This window comes from Patella vulgata, chromosome 9 (assembly GCF_932274485.2).
Source record: "Patella vulgata chromosome 9, xgPatVulg1.2, whole genome shotgun sequence".
Taxonomy (NCBI): Eukaryota; Metazoa; Mollusca; class Gastropoda; family Patellidae; genus Patella; species Patella vulgata.
The window spans coordinates 16,622,682-16,642,239 of NC_065887.2; the positions used below are offsets into that span (position 1 = coordinate 16,622,682).

The window sequence follows — 19,558 nt, forward strand, 5'->3', positions numbered from 1 at the left end:
TTAACACAAAATATTTCATTTTGGGACTAACATGTACAATTTTATTTCAATAATTCAGATGTCTGTAGGTGTCTTTAGCAGTGGAGGAAACCAGAGAAACCTCACAAAGATGGACAGGCAAGACTATTCCTTTTCACATACAAACCACGCCACTTGACTAAATGATACACCTTATGATATTTGGTTAAATAATTTGCTTGCACACACAAGCTAGGCTCAAAATCTTGCCACTTAACTCAATGACAGACCTTTTGATCTAAAGCACACTTCTATTAAGAAAGACTCAAGCTACCTGATCAACTATTCCTTCTAATGATGATAATATTGTTGGATGCATGTCTCTCTGCATGTGCATTATTCTACTACATCTCCACATAGGAGCTGGTGCTTTAATAGGATTAGAATCAGATGCACCAGTTGAAGTTCTACTACCAGTAGCTGTTGTTGAACTAGCTGCCGTCGTCTTTGATGATGGTGTGCTTTCTACAATATAAAACAATAATCTCTTCTTAAATTTTAAATTATTTTTGACAATGAGCATGGTCATCCGCCCAACCTCATGGGTTTCCTCTGGGTCCTCTGGTTTCCTCCCACTACAATACACCCATACATGCATGCAAATTATTGATATAAATTTGAACCATATGTTAGTTCCAAAATGACAGAATGAATGAAACAGTTACCAGTAATTAACTCAAGTGTATGTGTATGGATTAAAGGCTATATTCATTCTGAGCATGAGAGAGTGAGAAACTAGGTCATGACAGGACTAACATATGGTACAATTTTATATCAATAATTTGCATATGTGTATGGGTCTTTAGCTGTGGGAGGAAACCAGAGGACCCAGAGAAAACCCATGTGGTTGGGTGGGCGAGCCTACTCATTGTCACTCATAAAGCATGGGTTCGAAACCACGCCATATGGCGCAATGACAAACCTTATGATGCAAAGCCCCTCCGCCAAACAACATATTTAGGTACAGGTAGCTAATATAAAGGATATTACCTGTGGGTGTGGCAGGTTCAGGTGTTGTAGGAGCACTAATAGTACCAGTAGTTATAGATGTAGTAGTAGATGGTACAGTAGTAGAAGTAATAGACTGAGATCTATTTAAACTAACACTTAAATCACTTCCTCCACTCTTATCTATAATACAAAACTAATTTCTTAACACAAAATATAACTAATTTCTTAAAACAAAATACAACTAATTTCTTAACACAAAATACAACTAATTTCTTAACACAAAATATATCAAAAAATGGGTCATGAACAAAAATTAATTATCTCTTGAAACCCTGAATCCATTAAAATACAAATAGAAGATGAAAGCAGAAAGGACATGCAGACATAGGTTTTGCATTCCAAAAATGAAACAAATTGTGGAGAAATATATCGATATATGAAAAATGATTACTGATCTAGAACATTCACATGATTCTGAAGTGATAATTGATTGTAAATTTTGCCGATTCCCAGTGGTAACGCTTCACTATAAAACCAATATCTGGGTTCAACCACCCAACCCCCTCTCACCATAGTAAAAAGAGGTATAGTGATGTTCAGGTATATTTAAATAAATAACTTACATCTTTCTCTCTGTTCTATTTTCAGTGTAAGATACAGGGTACGTATAGGAAAATAAACTGCTTGTGGATACATTCTACCAACTTGACTTAATAAATTCATTATTAAACGTCCTTCATTCCGCACCAAACATGTCAATAACTGGGGTATCCTGTAATAAAACATATAGATACTCAATATTCAACAATTAAATAATCAAAACAAGAGAGAAAGAGAAATGGAATCTTAATATTCACTCAACAGTTATTTTGAGACAGAAACATGGTATATTTCATTTAAATAATTATCTGTCAAACAGGGGTCTGTAGCAGTGGGAGAAAAATGCAAACCCTGGAGATCTCATGAGGTTAGACAGACGACCCTATTCATTGCCATGAACAAGCGTTGGATCAAACTCTTGCATCAAAGACAGATCTTTTGATGTACTGTGTAGGTAGGTGTCAGATCACCCTTGAATACAACTAAGTAATTTCTGCAATCACATAATGGCAATTCTTTATTTCAATTATTTATATAATGAAATCATAAAATACCACAAGGCAATCATATACATACTTTCATGTTAAATCCCATGTTCATCATTTGAGGAATTTTGAATCCTTTGAAAACTATAATATTGTGAAAGTTGAACCTAAGAAAGATCAGTCAAAAAATGGTACAATTCCATTCAGGTGGTACTCCAACACATTGTTTATATATTTAACATGGTAACTACTATCAACACAATGTTTATCTACTTACCATGGCAACCACTGAATAGGTGGTACTCCAACACAATGTTTATCTACAGCATTAGCTAACGTTAATTTATCATCATCATATGTTAATAACCATAAAACTTTAGCTAAATATTTCCGTGATTTTCCTTCATTCTGATGACGACAGGCATGTAAATAACATGTTATGGCAAATTCACCTTGCTGGATATTCCTGACAGAAAATAACAAACATTAATCATTTTGATATCTCACTTCAATCTTATTTAACAAATCTCATGTCTGAATTTTGTTCTAATTCAAAATTAGCAAATACCCCCACCCCCTTACAATAATCAGCACATTATGTTTTTCCTTGAAAACGACTTGTGAAATCTTGTTGAAAAGCTGCAGTATAATAAACCAAGTGACTGTATCCATACTAAAGTATTATATTGTTTTATGTTTACTTGAAATAATCGTATGCAAAAATTAAAGAATGAAGTCACATCTCAATTTTAAATAATGACTCCAAATATCAACATCTTAGCGAAATGAAACTATGACCAAAAGTTAAATTACTAAGGTGAATAATGCTTCTATCCTTCATTTGTTATTAATCTTTTGAGTTTATATGGTACATCTGAATAATATTTGGCACATATAGAATGTACAAAGTTGGTCTGCTTTACATATTTCCCATTCATAATTAAATATTATCAAAAAGACGGCAACTTACTTTTCTCGTGTGAAGATTGTTTCAAGATAATCACCCCACAACGCCCAAGCTCGAACTAGAGTGTCGTGCATCTGAACAGCAGCAGAGAAAGCTTTATTAGCATCTTCTGATCTGTTTATCTGAGCTAAAAACATTCCTTTTAAAGCATAAAACTCAGCTTGCATTTCTTTAGTAAAATAACGTAGATTGGTTGATTCTATTACTTCTAGTCCCTGAAATAAACCAACAAAATTATAGGGTAAGTTTTTTGGTAGCACTAACTGATCATGACTTACACAAGTATGATACAATGTCCGGGAATATTTCCGCATTTTACTTGGGTAGTTTGTTTTCACTTTGAGTGCAGTGGATGCTTACAGCTTGGCCCTGGATCCATTCACTTGATTTGATATTTATTGTATATTGCTTGCAATGTCTGTGTATTTTGTTTATTGTTTATTGTCCACAGGTTTGTCTTTTCAGTTTTGTTTGTGTATTCCTCCTGCACTTACTATTAGAGTTGACAAAATGTAACAATTACAAAATAGACAGATTTAATATTATATTGCAAGGACATTTCAATAAAACCTGACCCATAATATATCATCTTTTCTTATCCCAACAAAACAGAAATATTTCTTTATTTGCTCACAATAATTTAGTCAGAATTAAAACCATACATATATTTTCAATTTCAATAAATCAAACAAAATTGATCTGGAAAGTTCTTTCCAAAGATACCTGTATGGGCAAACTAAACACTTCATTTACAATAATATTTAACTGAGCTCACACCTAAAACAAACTCGTTCCTTCCATAAATCAGGGGTGCAACAAAGTTGTTAAAGCGGTAATGTTGTCATATAGTCCATTACTAAACCAACTTATTCATATTATTATGGAATAGTGGTCTGCAGCCTTCATGAGTTCTTTGTCTTAAATAAGTTATTTCCCTTTATTATTAAAAGGCTTTGCTCCTAGATGGAATTTTGGGATGGAATGAAATGAAAGATGGCTGTTTTTAATTAGCCCTTCTGCTTGTCTTAAACAATCCTGGTCATCGTGTGGCCTATTCATCACAATACCACAATAAGTCTATGCAAGTCAGAACAACTTGTTGACATAAATCATCGTTTAATCATACTAACTGTAAAATATGCATATTAATTTAGAAATTTTAACAGTTTTTAAGCTCTGGTACTTGAATAATGCCCACTGTTTATCTCTATGACGTCACACAACGTCACTTACTATAAACAAAACGTCAGTTTGGTATGCTACCATTTTAAGAATTAGAATCTCCAAAAGTTGTACTTGAGAAATATGGAAGTTTACAAGATTCATAATATAGTATGTTATAACTACTTATAATAATATTGCTACTTTGATCAAATATAATACTTGCCTCTTGTAATTCACTTTTACCCATAACACCAGCCATTTGTAAATAACATTTTACTTGCTGTCTGATCTTCTGAAAACAGTCTACAATTGGCACACTGGGTATGGTATGAATTCTGAAGGACAAAACCCCAATAAAAATAACATTTTAATAAATAGCCCCAATTGAAAAATCGTAATATATTCAAGTTCCTATGAAAGTCCAATCGATAAATGGACTTTCTCTAGTAAAAGTTCCATACATCTTAACATGTACCTCTAGTAAGTTTGATGCAAGATAAGGTCATTCTGGGACTAACATATGTCACATCTATCTTTTGTTTTTACATAAACGCATAAGGGGGAAACTTGTAGGGGCCAGGATAAAAGAACATGGGGTCTTACGTATGGGGAAATGTGTAGAACCTGCATAACTTACATGGGTTCAGCAAGTCTAACATATGGGGAAACCTGGTTAAAGTACATGAGGTTAGAAAGTTGGCCATACTCCTTACATATAAATCGAACTTGTGGCTTGAAATTAGGACAGATAGTTTGGTCCATAAGGAAACTCTTCAGTCTATTTGTCCATCCTAACAATACAAATAAGTGTAATAAATATTAAAGAATCCAACTTGTGGCTTCAAAATAAGACAGATCTTTTAGTCCGTAAGGACAATTCTCAATCTAATACAAATTAGTTGTAGTAATATATTAATTTACCTGCTCAGTGTATCTAAACAGACACCTGTTAGGTTATTTTTACGAGCTATTTTACCAAAATGGATGATAGCTTGAGCAGACGCATGTATCCCTAACATAGAATTAGTACTGTTGTTGGCCTGAAAAAATAAAATCATATATGTGACTGAATCAGAAATTCATTTGAATCATATACATTTGGTATCTTTCTATCAATGAATTGAAATGAAATGATTTGGGGTTTAACGATAACATCCTACTTTCAGCACTAACCGGGTTAATGAAGACCGGCATATGCTATGCAGCGTGCTATAAGTGAAATTTTGCCCAGACAGCCGTTTCAGCCTACTCTTTATCGAATTTCAACGTCAAGCATTCTTTTACGCACTTTCCACTGTGTACGTGGGACCCCAGGTTTTCGTCCTGACAGAATGATTAGACTCTATCCTAAACCATTGACAAGGGGGAAACCAGGCTGGAAATCCCGAGGAACGTTCTCGGCCAAAATCGAGTTAGAAACCTAGACTTCCTGGTTATTGAGCCAGCGCCTTACTTATTGAGCCACCATAGAGAGAATACTTGTCGAAACACTGCCTAAATATATTAGTAATTGTTCTTCCATAAGTATGTTTTATACTTTATTGTTTTATCTAATTACTGCTAAAGGATTACTGATAAATTATTGCTACTGAATTAAATTTGCTGAAACTGTATGCAAAAATGTTGCGTAGTGTTAGAGAATTTCCTGTAAGTTATCAAGTAATCAAGAAAAACTTACTGCATCTGTTTGTGGATGATTATCATAATGATTTTTAATAAATTGAAAGTGATGCTGGCGCCAGGTGAAGATATCACTCCAATGTGATATATCATCTGATATCATTGGTAACCGATTCCTGGAAATATAATACAACATGCATTAATACCTGAAGATGCGTAAACTTTCATTATAAAAATGTTGAATATATTAACCTTACTCAAATCTGTTAAACATACAATATGTAAGAGCTAAATCTGCCTATTGCATGTCTTTCTTTGGGACTTAAATGTTATATAAATTATTAATTAGTTATTTACTAACATAACAAGACCATAATCAACTCTCAATGCTATCGGATGGCTTCGATTTTAAGTCGATTAGAATGGTTTGACCATTTCATAATTTAATTTAAAAATGGAGAAGCGAGGCCAAGACTCGAATGACTAGTATGGTGGTTATGATCAATGCACACATCTTGTCAAATCTACAACCATTGATTACTTTGCTCTAAATAAAGTAATTTGATTGAAATTTTCAGTATATTCATTTTGCATTATCTATTTTTGAAATATTATAGCGAGAACGGCCTGCTCTGTATCTAAATCTTACATAATTCCCCTTTAAACAAAAATTTTATACTCTAGAATAGATTCTATCTGTAATCCAGGTTTTATGAAACTTGACTATATCATGACCTAATATTGTATATGAACTTACTTCCAAGTTTTAACTATAGCTTTCATATCATGAACACTAGAACTACGACTAATATTACTGGGTTGTAGGCCTTGATTTATCTGAGCAGCTTCTTGTAATTCCATTATCTGTTGAGCAGCCTACAATACAAATACCATTTAAGCATTTTTATTATACATAAAAACACACAGGTCTAAATTCAAGATTAACCTTGATGCCGTCCACTTTCAATGAAACTTTATTATAGTTGATGCATTCAACCTTCTGTTGCCTTAAGATTCTCACTTATCCTGATTTAGTTTAAATAATTTATATTATAGAAACTAACTTGAAGTAATGGTATATGTATGTAAACTAACCTGTAGTAATGGTATATGTATATTTGATACAACACTAGGTAAACGTCTCCATTCTTTTATAGCATAATTACTAGCAAACTCTACTAAACGTTCAATCTACAAAAACAATTATGATACTTTTATAAAATACTAATACATTTAATTAGTTTATCTAAATTCCATTCATTTTATCTTCATAAATTGTATATTTCACAAATTCTACAACTATCACTGATCTTGATTTATCGTACTTACATTTTAGATTTAAATTCAGGTCTGAGTTATTTGTGTAAAAGAAAGATACCTACCATGACCATATTAATATGATTATCATCAGGATGACATATAGCTATATAACCCCTATATAGATTTACTTTCCATATTAACTCTTTAGGACATGTCAATTCAACCTGAAATACAAATATATTCATAAACAAACTGAAATACAAAGATGTTATACCATAAACAAATCTCAGCACCCATTAAAAGCTAATTTTAATAAAGGAGCCATGGTGGTTAAACAGATTCGATACTTGTAGTTGTATTGACTGAGAAATAAAAACTGTGACCTGTAGAGTGTCCACAATTAAAATGTGGACGGACAGACAGGGCCGATGACAATATACATCCATATGAAAATGTGGGCGTATAAAAAGATCGACACAGGACGTACACATTTTGTCTACGATATCACCCTAGGTGGAAGTGGACATAAAACTCTAGAAACGAACGACGAAAGGTACATATTTAATGCCATCTTTGTAAGGGCCATATATAGATACTGGATTTTACCTTAGCATGAGCTGTCTTCATTAAACTCCAGTCAGGAACTCTCCAAGCACATTCTAATACTAGATGAGGATTATTGTTTTCTTTAGATTTAGAATATTCTAATAAATGGTTCCATTGATTTAACTCTTTAGAACATCTATAAAATAAATTGTAACAGTTATTAATTGAAACCAGCTATTATTTCAAATAATAAGTGCAGAGAGACAGCACAACACACAACAACAACCACAAACGCAAGATGGGTTGGCTACAAAAATAAGGTTTTAGCCATTCCATTGAAAATCTACAACAGAGCAGCTCTACATTCAAAATTTGTGATCCGGGTTCATGAGAAATCCTTGACAAACTGATGGTGACGAGGTATAGTCATTCTATGTCTGCATTAAACGTGGACGTCCAACAGCACAAACTAGTGAATCAACAAGCACATAAAACCAAAGTTTCATATCATATGCTCTTCTTCAAATGTCAAAACAAACATAATGTTGAGATAAAAACCTACTTGATCCAGTGTTCCTCCCACAGTCTGAATTCTGGAACTAAACCAGGTGCCATTGGGTTAGAGTTCAAATCTTGGCGTGCTTTAGCCATGGCCTAGTAAAAAAAAAAGTTATTTTTTAATCATATCATGCAGAATTATGCAGGTTTTCTTCTCATATTAATATAAATGAAATGAAATGGTAACGTCCTACTCCAACTGAGCTAATGAAGACGGGTATATGCTATACAGTGTGCTATAAGGAAAATTTTGCCCAGACAGCGGGGCTACGGCCTACTCTTATATTAAATTCCAACTGCCAAGGGATCTTTTACGTGCAGGCCAATGTGTACATGGGACCTCAGTTTTTTGTTCCATTTGAACAACTAGACAGCTGTCCTTGTCAGACCCTTCATCCTGCACCACTAACAACGTGGCTCCCTATATTAATACAACTCTCAGATGATAGTTTCGCTCAATTTATAGAAATATTCAAAAGTTCATTAGAAAATATTAATACATATCATTTCACTTACAGTTTCAAAGGAGGTTTGAGCTTGTTCAAAGAAGCCATGTTGTTTATAAGCCAGAGCCGTTGTTGTGTCTGGGTATTTAGCTCGCTTCTGCCATAACCCTGTCCACATATCGTCCTCCTTCAGTAGCGAGTACAGATCACATAGAGCATCTAATGTCTCCTGAAACACATTGATAACAAAAATTGAAAAGGTAATCTAGATTTCATTGGGCCATTATTGTCTGAAACATGGCAGTCTTGTTCCTTGGATGACATCATACTTGGTTAATGGTCCATACAGAACTATCATTAAAATCTGATTTCAAGACTCAAACAAGTAGAATACACATACCTGATGCTGGTTGCTGGCTGGTTCAAATTCATATTCACTGACAGGACGATTCTTTATCTGTGCTAATGGTCCATTATCTATAGTCATTTGTTCCAACTGAAGGCAGGCTCGATGCCATAGATTATGTGTTTTACCCAAGTACTGTCAAAATATAAACAACACAAACTTTTTAATCCAAATAAAATGTGTATACTATTACAAATGGCTGTGGGCTTATTTCATAGCGAGCAGCATAGATCAATGAAATTTCAAATCAATATATCTTTGTAAATACTGAATGGAACTGGATCATTTTTGGACTGATATTCTTATTACAGGTTCATGTTCCACAATATTAATTGTAGTTTGCAAGAGATTTCTATTGCGCTAATATAACACAATGAGACTTTAATTGTAATTGATTCTGGCTTACACCACACTATGATTTATTGAAATAAATGAATTATATGTACATACCTTAAGAACACAGGGTCGTATTGGTATAGGTGGAACACACAAGGCTAGACCTTCTACAAACGAATGTATAGCACTTGGCTGACATTCTTTTTGGTTTCCGTGACTACCACTACATAAAAATGCCACCAGTTCACTACTTAACATCTAAAATAAAAGGGAAATATTGGAGATTCTACAACTTTTATGAAATTCCATATTTCCTAAATCTTCTGTGACGTCATGTTATTTCAATGCATCTATAATAAATGTCACTGTATGTCCAACTTCAATAACCAATTTTAAGCAATCATTCATAAACTTTTGACAACTGTCTAATTATAAATGAAATGAAAATGGGTTTTAACGTTTTGACAATCAAGACTTTGTTTATTATCATGGCAATGGTACTTGACAATCCAGAATATGAACTGTGGGTGAAGTTCCCATCTGCCAATTATGGCTACTCGTTATCCAAACTTCAAACATTTATAACTTTGCTCCGAATGAAGCAAATGACTGAAAATCTAACATAATGTAACACGTTTTATTAACAGCCTACTCTTATATTGAATTCCACATGTGAGGGTTCTTGTACATATACACCACCAACATGTACATGGGTCTTCTGTCCTGCACCACTGACAAGGGGAAACCATGCTGTAAAATCCTAATTAATTTTCTCAGCCCACACTGGGATCGAAACCTGGACCTCCTGGTTAGTGAGTCAGCATTCTAACCGCTGAGCCACGACGTCTCCCTTATTATAATGTACATTTATATGTTTACCTGTTGTTGTTTTTCATTGAGTATTTTCCAGATTCTAGGAAATAGTTCTAACCATGTTGTATGAGATAAATCAGTATTATTATGACATAGTTGAGCTAGAGCATTTAAATACTGTAGAGTCTGAAATAACATAAACCGTGTATTATAATATATTCTAAACCACCTATTTCAATTATAATTAATAAATTCAATTCATTAAGATGATTTATTAAATGAAATGGGATTTAATGTTCTACTTTTCTGCTGCACCGATTGGGATAATGAAGACAAGCATATGCTTTACAGTGGGCTATGACGGAAATTTTGCCTGCATAGTGGCGCTAAGAATACGAATTAGACCAGTTAAGGGTTCTTTTACGTGCACACAAATGTTTTTTTTTTGTCCCATCCAAATGACTAAACACAGTCCATGCCAGGCTCTCTGACCTTCACCCACTGACAAGGGGAAACCATGCATGCTTACAAAAAGCACAAGGTATATAATATACTGGTTGAAAAGACTTGGATACGGTTTTAATTCTTGCCGCTTACCTTGACCTCTCGACAGCTTTCAAGGAATTTAGCTTGTCTCTGTAGCTGTGTCTGTAAAGACTGTTTAGCATCACCAGGTTCTTTTTTACCAATATCTTTACTTAAACCTTCATCTGATGATACACCAGTTAATTCCATATCAATCTCTTCCTGATAAACAAATATACAAACATAACTCACTTAATTCCATACAAATATAAACTCATTTAATTCTTTTCTTAACGGTATCAAACATTCTTTAAGAACCTCTTATCTCAATAATTGGATTTTCATTTGTTATTATATTTCTTGAATGATAGGCTGTGAGAGAAAAATGGGGTTAACAGCCAACTCAACATAAACTAATTTAAATTGAGATTATTATTTGCTACATCCTTATTTCTATTTCTATGCAGGGGTCATTAGCAGTCGGAGGAAATGCGAGACACCAAGAGGTTAGGCAGGCGACCTTAATTCTTGTTATGCACAAGCCTATGATAGTGTCATATTGTAGTATAGTGAATATTACATTGTGGTCTGAAACCTTATGTTTAAGTAGACACAAGTTGTCTCCCTTATGTTGTAGTTCTTCTGTCCCTTAGAGTAATAAAGACAGAGATTGGAATTCTAAAATGGAGAATGGTCGTTTTTCCTTTTCACCCACAAGTGACTGTGTAACACCCCCAGATACAAATATAACAATAGAAGCGTCAAAACTTTAATCAATGACAGAACTTCGGACTGGGCTTTGGGAGGAAACCAGGTTTGCCAGATAGTCCCAAGTCTTGTAAAGTACTATCATTTAGGAAGAAATCAACAACAAAAGCACTGGTGGAGAGCTTTGCATCAAGATAGATAGTACAAGCTGTTACCCCATTAAATCACTGCCCTGTATTTAAGTTAAAAGAGAGACTTACCTCTTCTCTGTTTGAATCCACTGATTCTACATCCATTGGCTCTTCTTTCATTGTAGTAATAGTAGCAAATAATGCTCTATCTTGAATATCAGCCATATTAACAACGGAACTAGCAGAAGGTAGGAGATTCATGGCTGATGATGATTGGATAGATAAACCATTCACAGCTACCGATATCAACAACTGAAATTAGTCAATCATTTACTAAATATTTTGACAGTTTAGACATATTTTATGAAGTCTATCTCCAGATGAAAAATCAGGGGTTTAAAAAAAGTAATTTAAAAAATCCAAACTCTAATCCAACCCTAAATCCCCTGGCAATTGCGATGTAGTGTAATGCAACTATGCTAGCTTAACCCTAGATCCCTGGCAGTTGCAATCTAGAGTAGGCCTAATTAAGCTATGCTAGCTTAACCCTAGAATCCCTGGCAGTTACAATGCAAATTTATGAACCATTGCTACCCCTAAAAAGTTCTTAGATCCCATATAAAGGATCGTAAAGCATTGTAAACACTACAATCCAGACAACAACAAAAAGTAATCTGCTTCCTAACGATCACAGTATTTCATTCTTTACAGTTTTGATTGATACAATTATTGTACTGTTTGAACAGATTTTAATAAATAAAAACATTAAAATAAACACAACAGTTCCATATGGAGACCAATTGTTGAAACGTTAGTCTGAATAAAATACAGTAATTGCTTTCCACAGAACAGTTGGGTTTATTACAATTACTGTAGTTTGTGAATTTATTTCCTGAAATCAATGACCGAATTATAAATATCATACCTCAATGCATTGCTTGATCCAGAAATGAGATCCCATTGTTTCCCAATTTTGAGAACAGGTGATGTACAACAGACGATCAAATACTTTTCTTGGCATACTATTCTCAAATACCTGTAATATAAACATTTATATTCAAAACACTAATCTGAAAAATACAGAGTCAACGTACTACAAATACTAATCTATTGTCGGGACTGGCATAACTATGATATGATCAGACTCAAAATCGTATCACTCGATTGCAGTTCAGTCAATTCGAAAAATATTCCATTTTGATAATCATGCACCCTCATATAGTGTCACATCTGGAAGCTTTTATTCAGTTTTGAATTTTTAAAAAGAAAAGAATATAAATATTCTCACCTCAACAAACTTTTGTCTAATAAGTGGTTGATTACATTTTAATCCAGCTAAAAATGCTGATTCTAGTTTTGATGTCAGTTCACTACCACTCAAACTTTCATCTCTGTAAACAAAGATCAAAAAATATCCATACATTGTTCACTATATCCTGACATTCACAGCTTAAAGGTAAACGTCCTACTTTCATCAATAAAATAGAAAATGGAAATAAAGTAATCTCTTCATTAAATTATTACGGTAGCTTTACAAAGTTATTCAAAATGATTTTTAGTATTCATTATTAAGGGTCAAAAAAACCTATTAGAATGTGATCTGTTATTCTGTTTGGGTTTTTTTTTTTGTCTTCTACAATATATATCATAATAATTCCATGAATCAATTCATATTCAAAAATAAACAAACAGTTAAAGGAAAGTATAGTGATTTAGTAATTTAATTATAGTTCCTAAAAATCTTAAAATGAGCCAAATATTATTAATTTCCGTTGAATCAGACAGGCAATAATTCAATATTATTAATTAAAATCAGCGTCTAAATTATAAGCTTTGTGTAAAAGATATACCCACCTGTAAATATAGTTGACCAAGTCTAAAAATTGAGCATTCAAGTCTTGATCATCTGGGAATCGTTTCTCCACATTCTGCATCAGTTTCATCAAGAGAATTGCTTTTTCTCTAATCGATGGCGATTGATTGATTTGAATTTGTGTCTAGAAAAAAAACCAGGAATGAATTAGAAAACATGAAAAGAATACTATATTAAAAATCTACATATGTGTGCATATACACATATACACAGATAATTATTTCTTTAAAATCTCAAAGAATAATTATCTAGATAACTTACCTTTATTTTAACCCAATCTTCCACCATTTTGGTTATAGCTTTCATGACCTTAGCGTCTGGTGTTTTTTCTATCAGACCAACTAGAATCTGACCAATAAAACTCTTCCTCATCTCTATACTCATGACACCAACACGATTCTTTACTAGATCTAAACTTAATATTAACAGCTCGCTTGCTACAGCTAAAGGAAAAGAAATTTATAAATCTCATGAAGGTATTATTTCAATTTTTGACAATCAGTATTTATCGAAATATTAATATTCCTAAAGATTTTAAAATGACGTAGCTGTTCCAAAGATTTTTCTAATAATTTAAACTTTTAGTAGACTAAAAAATAAACAATGCGTGATATGCCGAACAGAATGTAAAATAAACAAGTATGAGTTTTACATAATTCAGGAACTGAGTATGACGTCATAGCAACCATCTTGTAATATGTTCCGTCAAAAATTGAAGTTTGTCAATCGATGTGTAATTATCCAAAGAAGCATTCCAGGTTTCATGTCCATTGATCTCAAATTGGCGAAGCCTTAGTCTTTTTTGAAAAACATGACTCTAAGTAAAAGAATAAGAATATTACCAAGTGTATGAATGTTAATTTATTTTAACATCAAAGGTACATTCCATATGCTTTCCATCGCATCTAAGAAATAAAACTAACACGGTAGAATTTTTTAGTCAGTTTATTCTATTTGGTTGTGTTTTCAATTTGTAGATTACGTCCATTTTACCTATATAATTACTATTCTTAACGGTAAACCATTAACCATCATAGAATGTGGCCTTTCTTTAGCCTATAATCAGACTTACCTGGACTAGTTTCTGGTGTAGAAGGTGTTAAATGTTCCCTTGCCATCTTGTGTAAAACCTTCATAAAAGTTGTAATAAGTCGATCAATATAACACTGATTATGTAAACAAGCTGCTTTTAATATCATCAGTGTACTAAACAGCTGTGATGGTAACCCATTGGTAGCTCTAGAAAACAAACACAATCATACATATAATCATACAAAAATATAACCATTCAGGCACAAAAAAATATAACCATTCAGGTACAAAATATGTACTTATAAATCAGAAATAATGTTTAATATGGCACTAGAACAGTATATCGAAAATTGTTCAGCATGTGTTGCAGAAAGAGTGAGAATATCTTGCCTTATGCATGGCACCCATCAGGATTTAGAATTTGGACGTAGGTATCAGAAGCAAAGCTCCCTGAAACATTAAAGTGAGTATTCCAAGCCAAATTGTTTTGGTAGCTCACTGAATATGGTTCAGGAGTTCCTAGATTTGATCCAAATGATGGCTGAGAAAGTTCCTCGTCAGTGGTGCAGGTTGGAGGGCTTAGCACGAAGAAGTGTCTAGTCATTTGGATGAAAGGAAAAACTGAGGTCCCACTTTAACAGCACTTTATAAATCACCTTACAGTTGGAAATCGAAATAAGAGTCATAGCACACTGCATGACATGTATGCAGAATAAGTTGCAATATGCAAGTGTTAACTTTTCTCTCTCTTTGACAGAACAGCAATGGCTGTCTAAAAAGTTCAACTTACTTCTCATAATTTGTGAGTCCTTCATAGACAACCTTACAAACACAACCATACAGACACTCTAACTCCTCATACTTTGACGCTACATTGGACGTAACAGGCTCTGTAGGAAAGTGACTCATTAACCGAGACAATAAACTATGCACAGATCGAATAACCTTTGAATTCGGACAAGTCATACATGCTGCTATCCCTCGCTGTAAGGGTTTAAAACTTGACAGTATTGTCTCCTTTTTCTGAAAACATAAAAAATATTATCAATGAAACAAAATTGTACCGATTGTTCACAGCTTTTTGATTCTATTATTTTTACTGGAAACGTCTGAATGCTTTTTCAATTTAAAGAATTCTGAGCACATTATAATCTTTTTATACTATTTTCCGTGTTCCATACAAGTATATATTTCTGGACCAAGAACTGGTCCCCAAGCACCAGTCATCTTGTTGTCATTTTTGGCCACGAAAGTCTTCAAAGACAGACTAAGGCTCCACTAATTAAAGTAAGATTGACATGAATCTTGGCATGCATGTTCCTTGGACAAATGCACATCGATTAAAGGACTTTTGGTATGAATATCCTTAAAATCCACAAGACTGCCAGAAACTGTACAGATGTGAATTTATCAAAAGAGATATAAAGTTTATAAACTTACCAGTATGGAGAGTAAAAATGTGAGAAGTTCAAGAGCTGTACAAATATTAGCAAAATTAGGTTGATGATTCTCCACAGTTGTTAATAATTTATCAAACCAGCCTAATTTTAGATCTACATTCGGCCATACGTCACTGCGTAACACCACTTTAAGATAACCCACACATCGTCTTGATAACAGTTCACCAGCTGAACCAATCGTAACTGATGCTTCGTTCACTTGACAAGCAATACGTAATAAAAAGTTGACTACAGCATCACAATATGCCTTATCTATTGGTTTATTCAAATCCGATGTTGATCTTTGACTCTGAAAGAAAACAAATCATGGAATCCGAATCAATATTAAATTTCTCTTGTGTGTAATGACTCCAAATAAACTATCCTGTTTTAGGTCTATATCTATATTGTCAATATAAAACTCAAAATTAGATTCACTTCATCTACCTTAAACAAAATTTTACTTATCAACTTTACAACTTATAACTGAAACTGATATACCACATGAACACAATTTGTGATTAACTACATAAATATTTTGAAGGCAGTATTCATAATCACAGTGTTTACGAACAAAGATTATCTCCTAACCACAATGTTTATGAATACAGATTAGCCTGTAGATGCTGTATTTATGATATAGGATTACCTTGTAGATACAATAGAAACCCTAACTCTAATCATGAGCCAATTTTTATTTAGGATTACCCTAAGTCTAAACCAACCCTTACCCTGCTGTGGTTGAGAGCAACTGCTTTCTTACTATTTCAGGTGTAATATTAACTTACATGTGGACTATCAGGAATACCAGAAGCATTACGAACTCGTTTAGGATCTTGAGGAGAATCAATAGAACCTGATCGTTTTGTTGGTTGATTGGCCACGACTACTGTCTGTGTTACATCTATATCACCAGACTAAAACAAACAAACATAAATAATAACTGCAAGAGAACGGGAAAAAACCCACCACACTCAGCAAACAATACAGCAGACATTATAGAACATACAAGGGCTGGCTGAAAAGTTCTAAGCTTATTTGGGAAAGATCGGTACAAAGTCAATGGTTTCCATTTATTTTTCTACATAGTCCTGTTCGAGGTGTACACACTTTTGCCAACGATGTTGCAAGGCCTGGATGCCGGTCAGGAAGAAAGTTTCTTCAGCCACCCTAAAAAAGTCATTCACAGCTGACATGATGTCATTATTACTAGGAAAATGACGACCGCCTAGTTCCTTTTTCTTTTTTGGAAACAGATCTCATCCATGTTACATATCTGGCCAAAATATTATCAGGATCCGATTCATAATGGCACAGATTGTCACAGGACGTCAGGAATGTGACACGTTTCTGATCTGCAGTCAAGAACTTTGGCACCCATCTTGCAAAAACTTTTGTCATTCCTAATTCATTTCAGATAATATGTTCAATTCTCATAATCTGCTCAATGTGCTCATGAGAGATGCCCACAACACTGGCAATATGTCGAATGGTCAATTGTCGATCAGCCACCACCATGCCATGCACCCATGTAATGTTTTCTTGAATTGTTGCGGTTGATGGTCTTCCAGGACACGGGTCATCGTCAATGCTCTCTCTGCCACGCTTAAATTCTGCAGCCCACTTCTTTACTGTGGAAGATGATGGGGCATCATCCCCAAAAGTGGAGACAATGTTCGCATAGATCTGTGCTAAGGTTGGTCATTTTAGTTGCAGGTACTTGATAACTGCCCTATAACCAGTTTTGTCCATTTCTGAACATTTTTGGATTAGATAGTTATAATTGCATAATAACATCATTTAACACATAATTACAAAATTTCATTCATATACTTAAAAGATAATTATTTATTTTTTGAACAAACCTCTGCATCCTGTTCTTCTTTAATTCTCTGTAATTCCCACTTAATTATCACATCTGCTAGATCAACGGCTAATTTACGATATTCTATAGACTGTTAAAAAAAAAACCCCAAATAATATATGATTGTTTATCATGTGATAATCTCTCAATTATTTTGATCTAGTCAAACATCGTTCCCGATTGTTTCATACTACCGTAGAAAATTTAAAAAAATAAACAGACAATTTCAGATAATCTTCTACAATAGTGAGCATACGATCATAAAACCAGATGTTTAGGGTGTGCCAATTTTTTTTTTAGCAGAATGCAGTATAGAAACTTACACTAGCAGAGAAACCAAGTCTTTGTAAAGAATTGACCATATGTTGTATCAGATGATGTCGTACAGGGAAATATACTTTATAATGACGAACTACCAGATGGCTGTAAATATAAAACAATTATCATATAAAGTTAAATTATTGGAAGGAGTAGTAAAATCAACCTACATCTTTTATTTTTTTATATAAAGTACAATATATATGTTCTGTGCATTATATATTTTATTTTTAAACAATATTTTTATTCGGGATGTTCTGAGTGGGATTGAGGAACAGACTTAGCCTATGTAAAATCCCTTGTGCCATCTGTGCATAATATTGGCTGAATATCGACAGAGAGAGAGAGAGAGAGAGAGAGAGAAATGGGGTTTAACGCCCACTGGACACAAACTAGGTCATTTCGGGTCTAACATATGGTTTAATTTTATTTCATTAATTCGCTTGCGCGTAGGGGTCTTTAGCAGTGGGGATTCGAAACCACGCCAGTTGACTCAATGACAGACCGTATGATACAGCACGCACATGCTAACCATTCGGCCACCCAACCCCCCCCCTGAATATCGACAGAAAACTGGAAGATTTTCAATCGAGAATAACTATAAAGGCGTTCGAAAACCCTACCACCAATCAGTGAATCGCACAACGAACAAGCAACATATATACTACATAGCCTTGCTGATGAGTGTATAGTAATACAGTGTATCATCTATTAATATTTTTGATACTCACAGAATGTGTACTAGTTGACCAAGACTATGACCCTCTTCTACTATAATCTTTTTTGTCCAGTGTGTAAGCTTTCCCTAAAAAAAAAAAGATTTAAAGCCTTACATCATCCACAAAAGAAATCACATATTTTCATGAATTCTATGTGGGGACAAAAACTGAATCATACTTAATCTGTCATCTGTTTAAAACATGAATAATAAGAGTTTAAAAGACATAAAAAAAGCTGGTAAATCAATTTAATGAGGCAAGTTAGCTAGCTGGATAATTTCATATTCTTTCAGAGTAGATACAAACTTACGCAGTGTACTTACATTTCCATCTTCCATTCTACCGGGCATGGCAGGTGTTATGATCTCTAAAGCTTGTCTAACAACAGTTCTAGCTTCTAAAGCATGGGCTTTTAATAAACTATGGAATACCTGAAAAAAATAAAATCCACATAGTTAAAGATGCATTATGTAAGATTTAGACAAAGAGCTGTCCGTGTCTAGCTATAAGAGTTCGAAAATAGATAATGAAAAATGAAAATTTCAGTCAGATTACTTTATTCTGGGTGAAGTTATGAGTGTTTGAATTTTTGACAAGATAGTCTTGACTGTCAAGTACCATTGCTACAAAAATAAACAAAGTCTGGATTATCCAATTTAACATTACATTATTAAATGGAACATTTGTTCTAATCCAGAGAGTTGATTATGGGCTTTTCATGTGAATAAATGTCTAAATAATAATCTATATAACATTTGACGCCAGAAATAAAGACCTGC

The 19,558-nt window shown here is 33.7% G+C and overlaps 1 protein-coding gene across 1 annotated transcript in view; it reads right to left on the reverse strand.

Moving 5' to 3' along the window:
* LOC126831716 (transformation/transcription domain-associated protein) overlaps positions 1-19,558 on the reverse strand; it is a 57,517-nt gene that overhangs the window by 8,241 nt on the left and 29,718 nt on the right. Inside the window, exons 47-77 of the mRNA XM_050562362.2 lie at positions 19,103-19,210; positions 18,792-18,865; positions 18,066-18,165; positions 17,744-17,833; positions 16,667-16,795; positions 15,880-16,188; positions 15,230-15,462; positions 14,480-14,646; positions 13,669-13,850; positions 13,389-13,531; positions 12,823-12,925; positions 12,460-12,570; positions 11,664-11,846; positions 10,768-10,917; positions 10,237-10,356; positions 9,472-9,615; positions 9,016-9,156; positions 8,686-8,844; positions 8,174-8,265; positions 7,672-7,807; positions 7,188-7,289; positions 6,901-6,996; positions 6,563-6,681; positions 5,864-5,981; positions 5,107-5,225; positions 4,409-4,520; positions 3,025-3,236; positions 2,332-2,520; positions 1,593-1,741; positions 1,009-1,149; positions 293-483 (exon numbers count right to left, since the gene is read on the reverse strand). Coding sequence (XP_050418319.1) covers positions 293-483; positions 1,009-1,149; positions 1,593-1,741; positions 2,332-2,520; positions 3,025-3,236; positions 4,409-4,520; positions 5,107-5,225; positions 5,864-5,981; positions 6,563-6,681; positions 6,901-6,996; positions 7,188-7,289; positions 7,672-7,807; positions 8,174-8,265; positions 8,686-8,844; positions 9,016-9,156; positions 9,472-9,615; positions 10,237-10,356; positions 10,768-10,917; positions 11,664-11,846; positions 12,460-12,570; positions 12,823-12,925; positions 13,389-13,531; positions 13,669-13,850; positions 14,480-14,646; positions 15,230-15,462; positions 15,880-16,188; positions 16,667-16,795; positions 17,744-17,833; positions 18,066-18,165; positions 18,792-18,865; positions 19,103-19,210 — 4,422 coding nt within the window. The remainder of the gene's footprint in view (positions 1-292; positions 484-1,008; positions 1,150-1,592; positions 1,742-2,331; positions 2,521-3,024; positions 3,237-4,408; positions 4,521-5,106; positions 5,226-5,863; positions 5,982-6,562; positions 6,682-6,900; positions 6,997-7,187; positions 7,290-7,671; positions 7,808-8,173; positions 8,266-8,685; positions 8,845-9,015; positions 9,157-9,471; positions 9,616-10,236; positions 10,357-10,767; positions 10,918-11,663; positions 11,847-12,459; positions 12,571-12,822; positions 12,926-13,388; positions 13,532-13,668; positions 13,851-14,479; positions 14,647-15,229; positions 15,463-15,879; positions 16,189-16,666; positions 16,796-17,743; positions 17,834-18,065; positions 18,166-18,791; positions 18,866-19,102; positions 19,211-19,558) is intronic.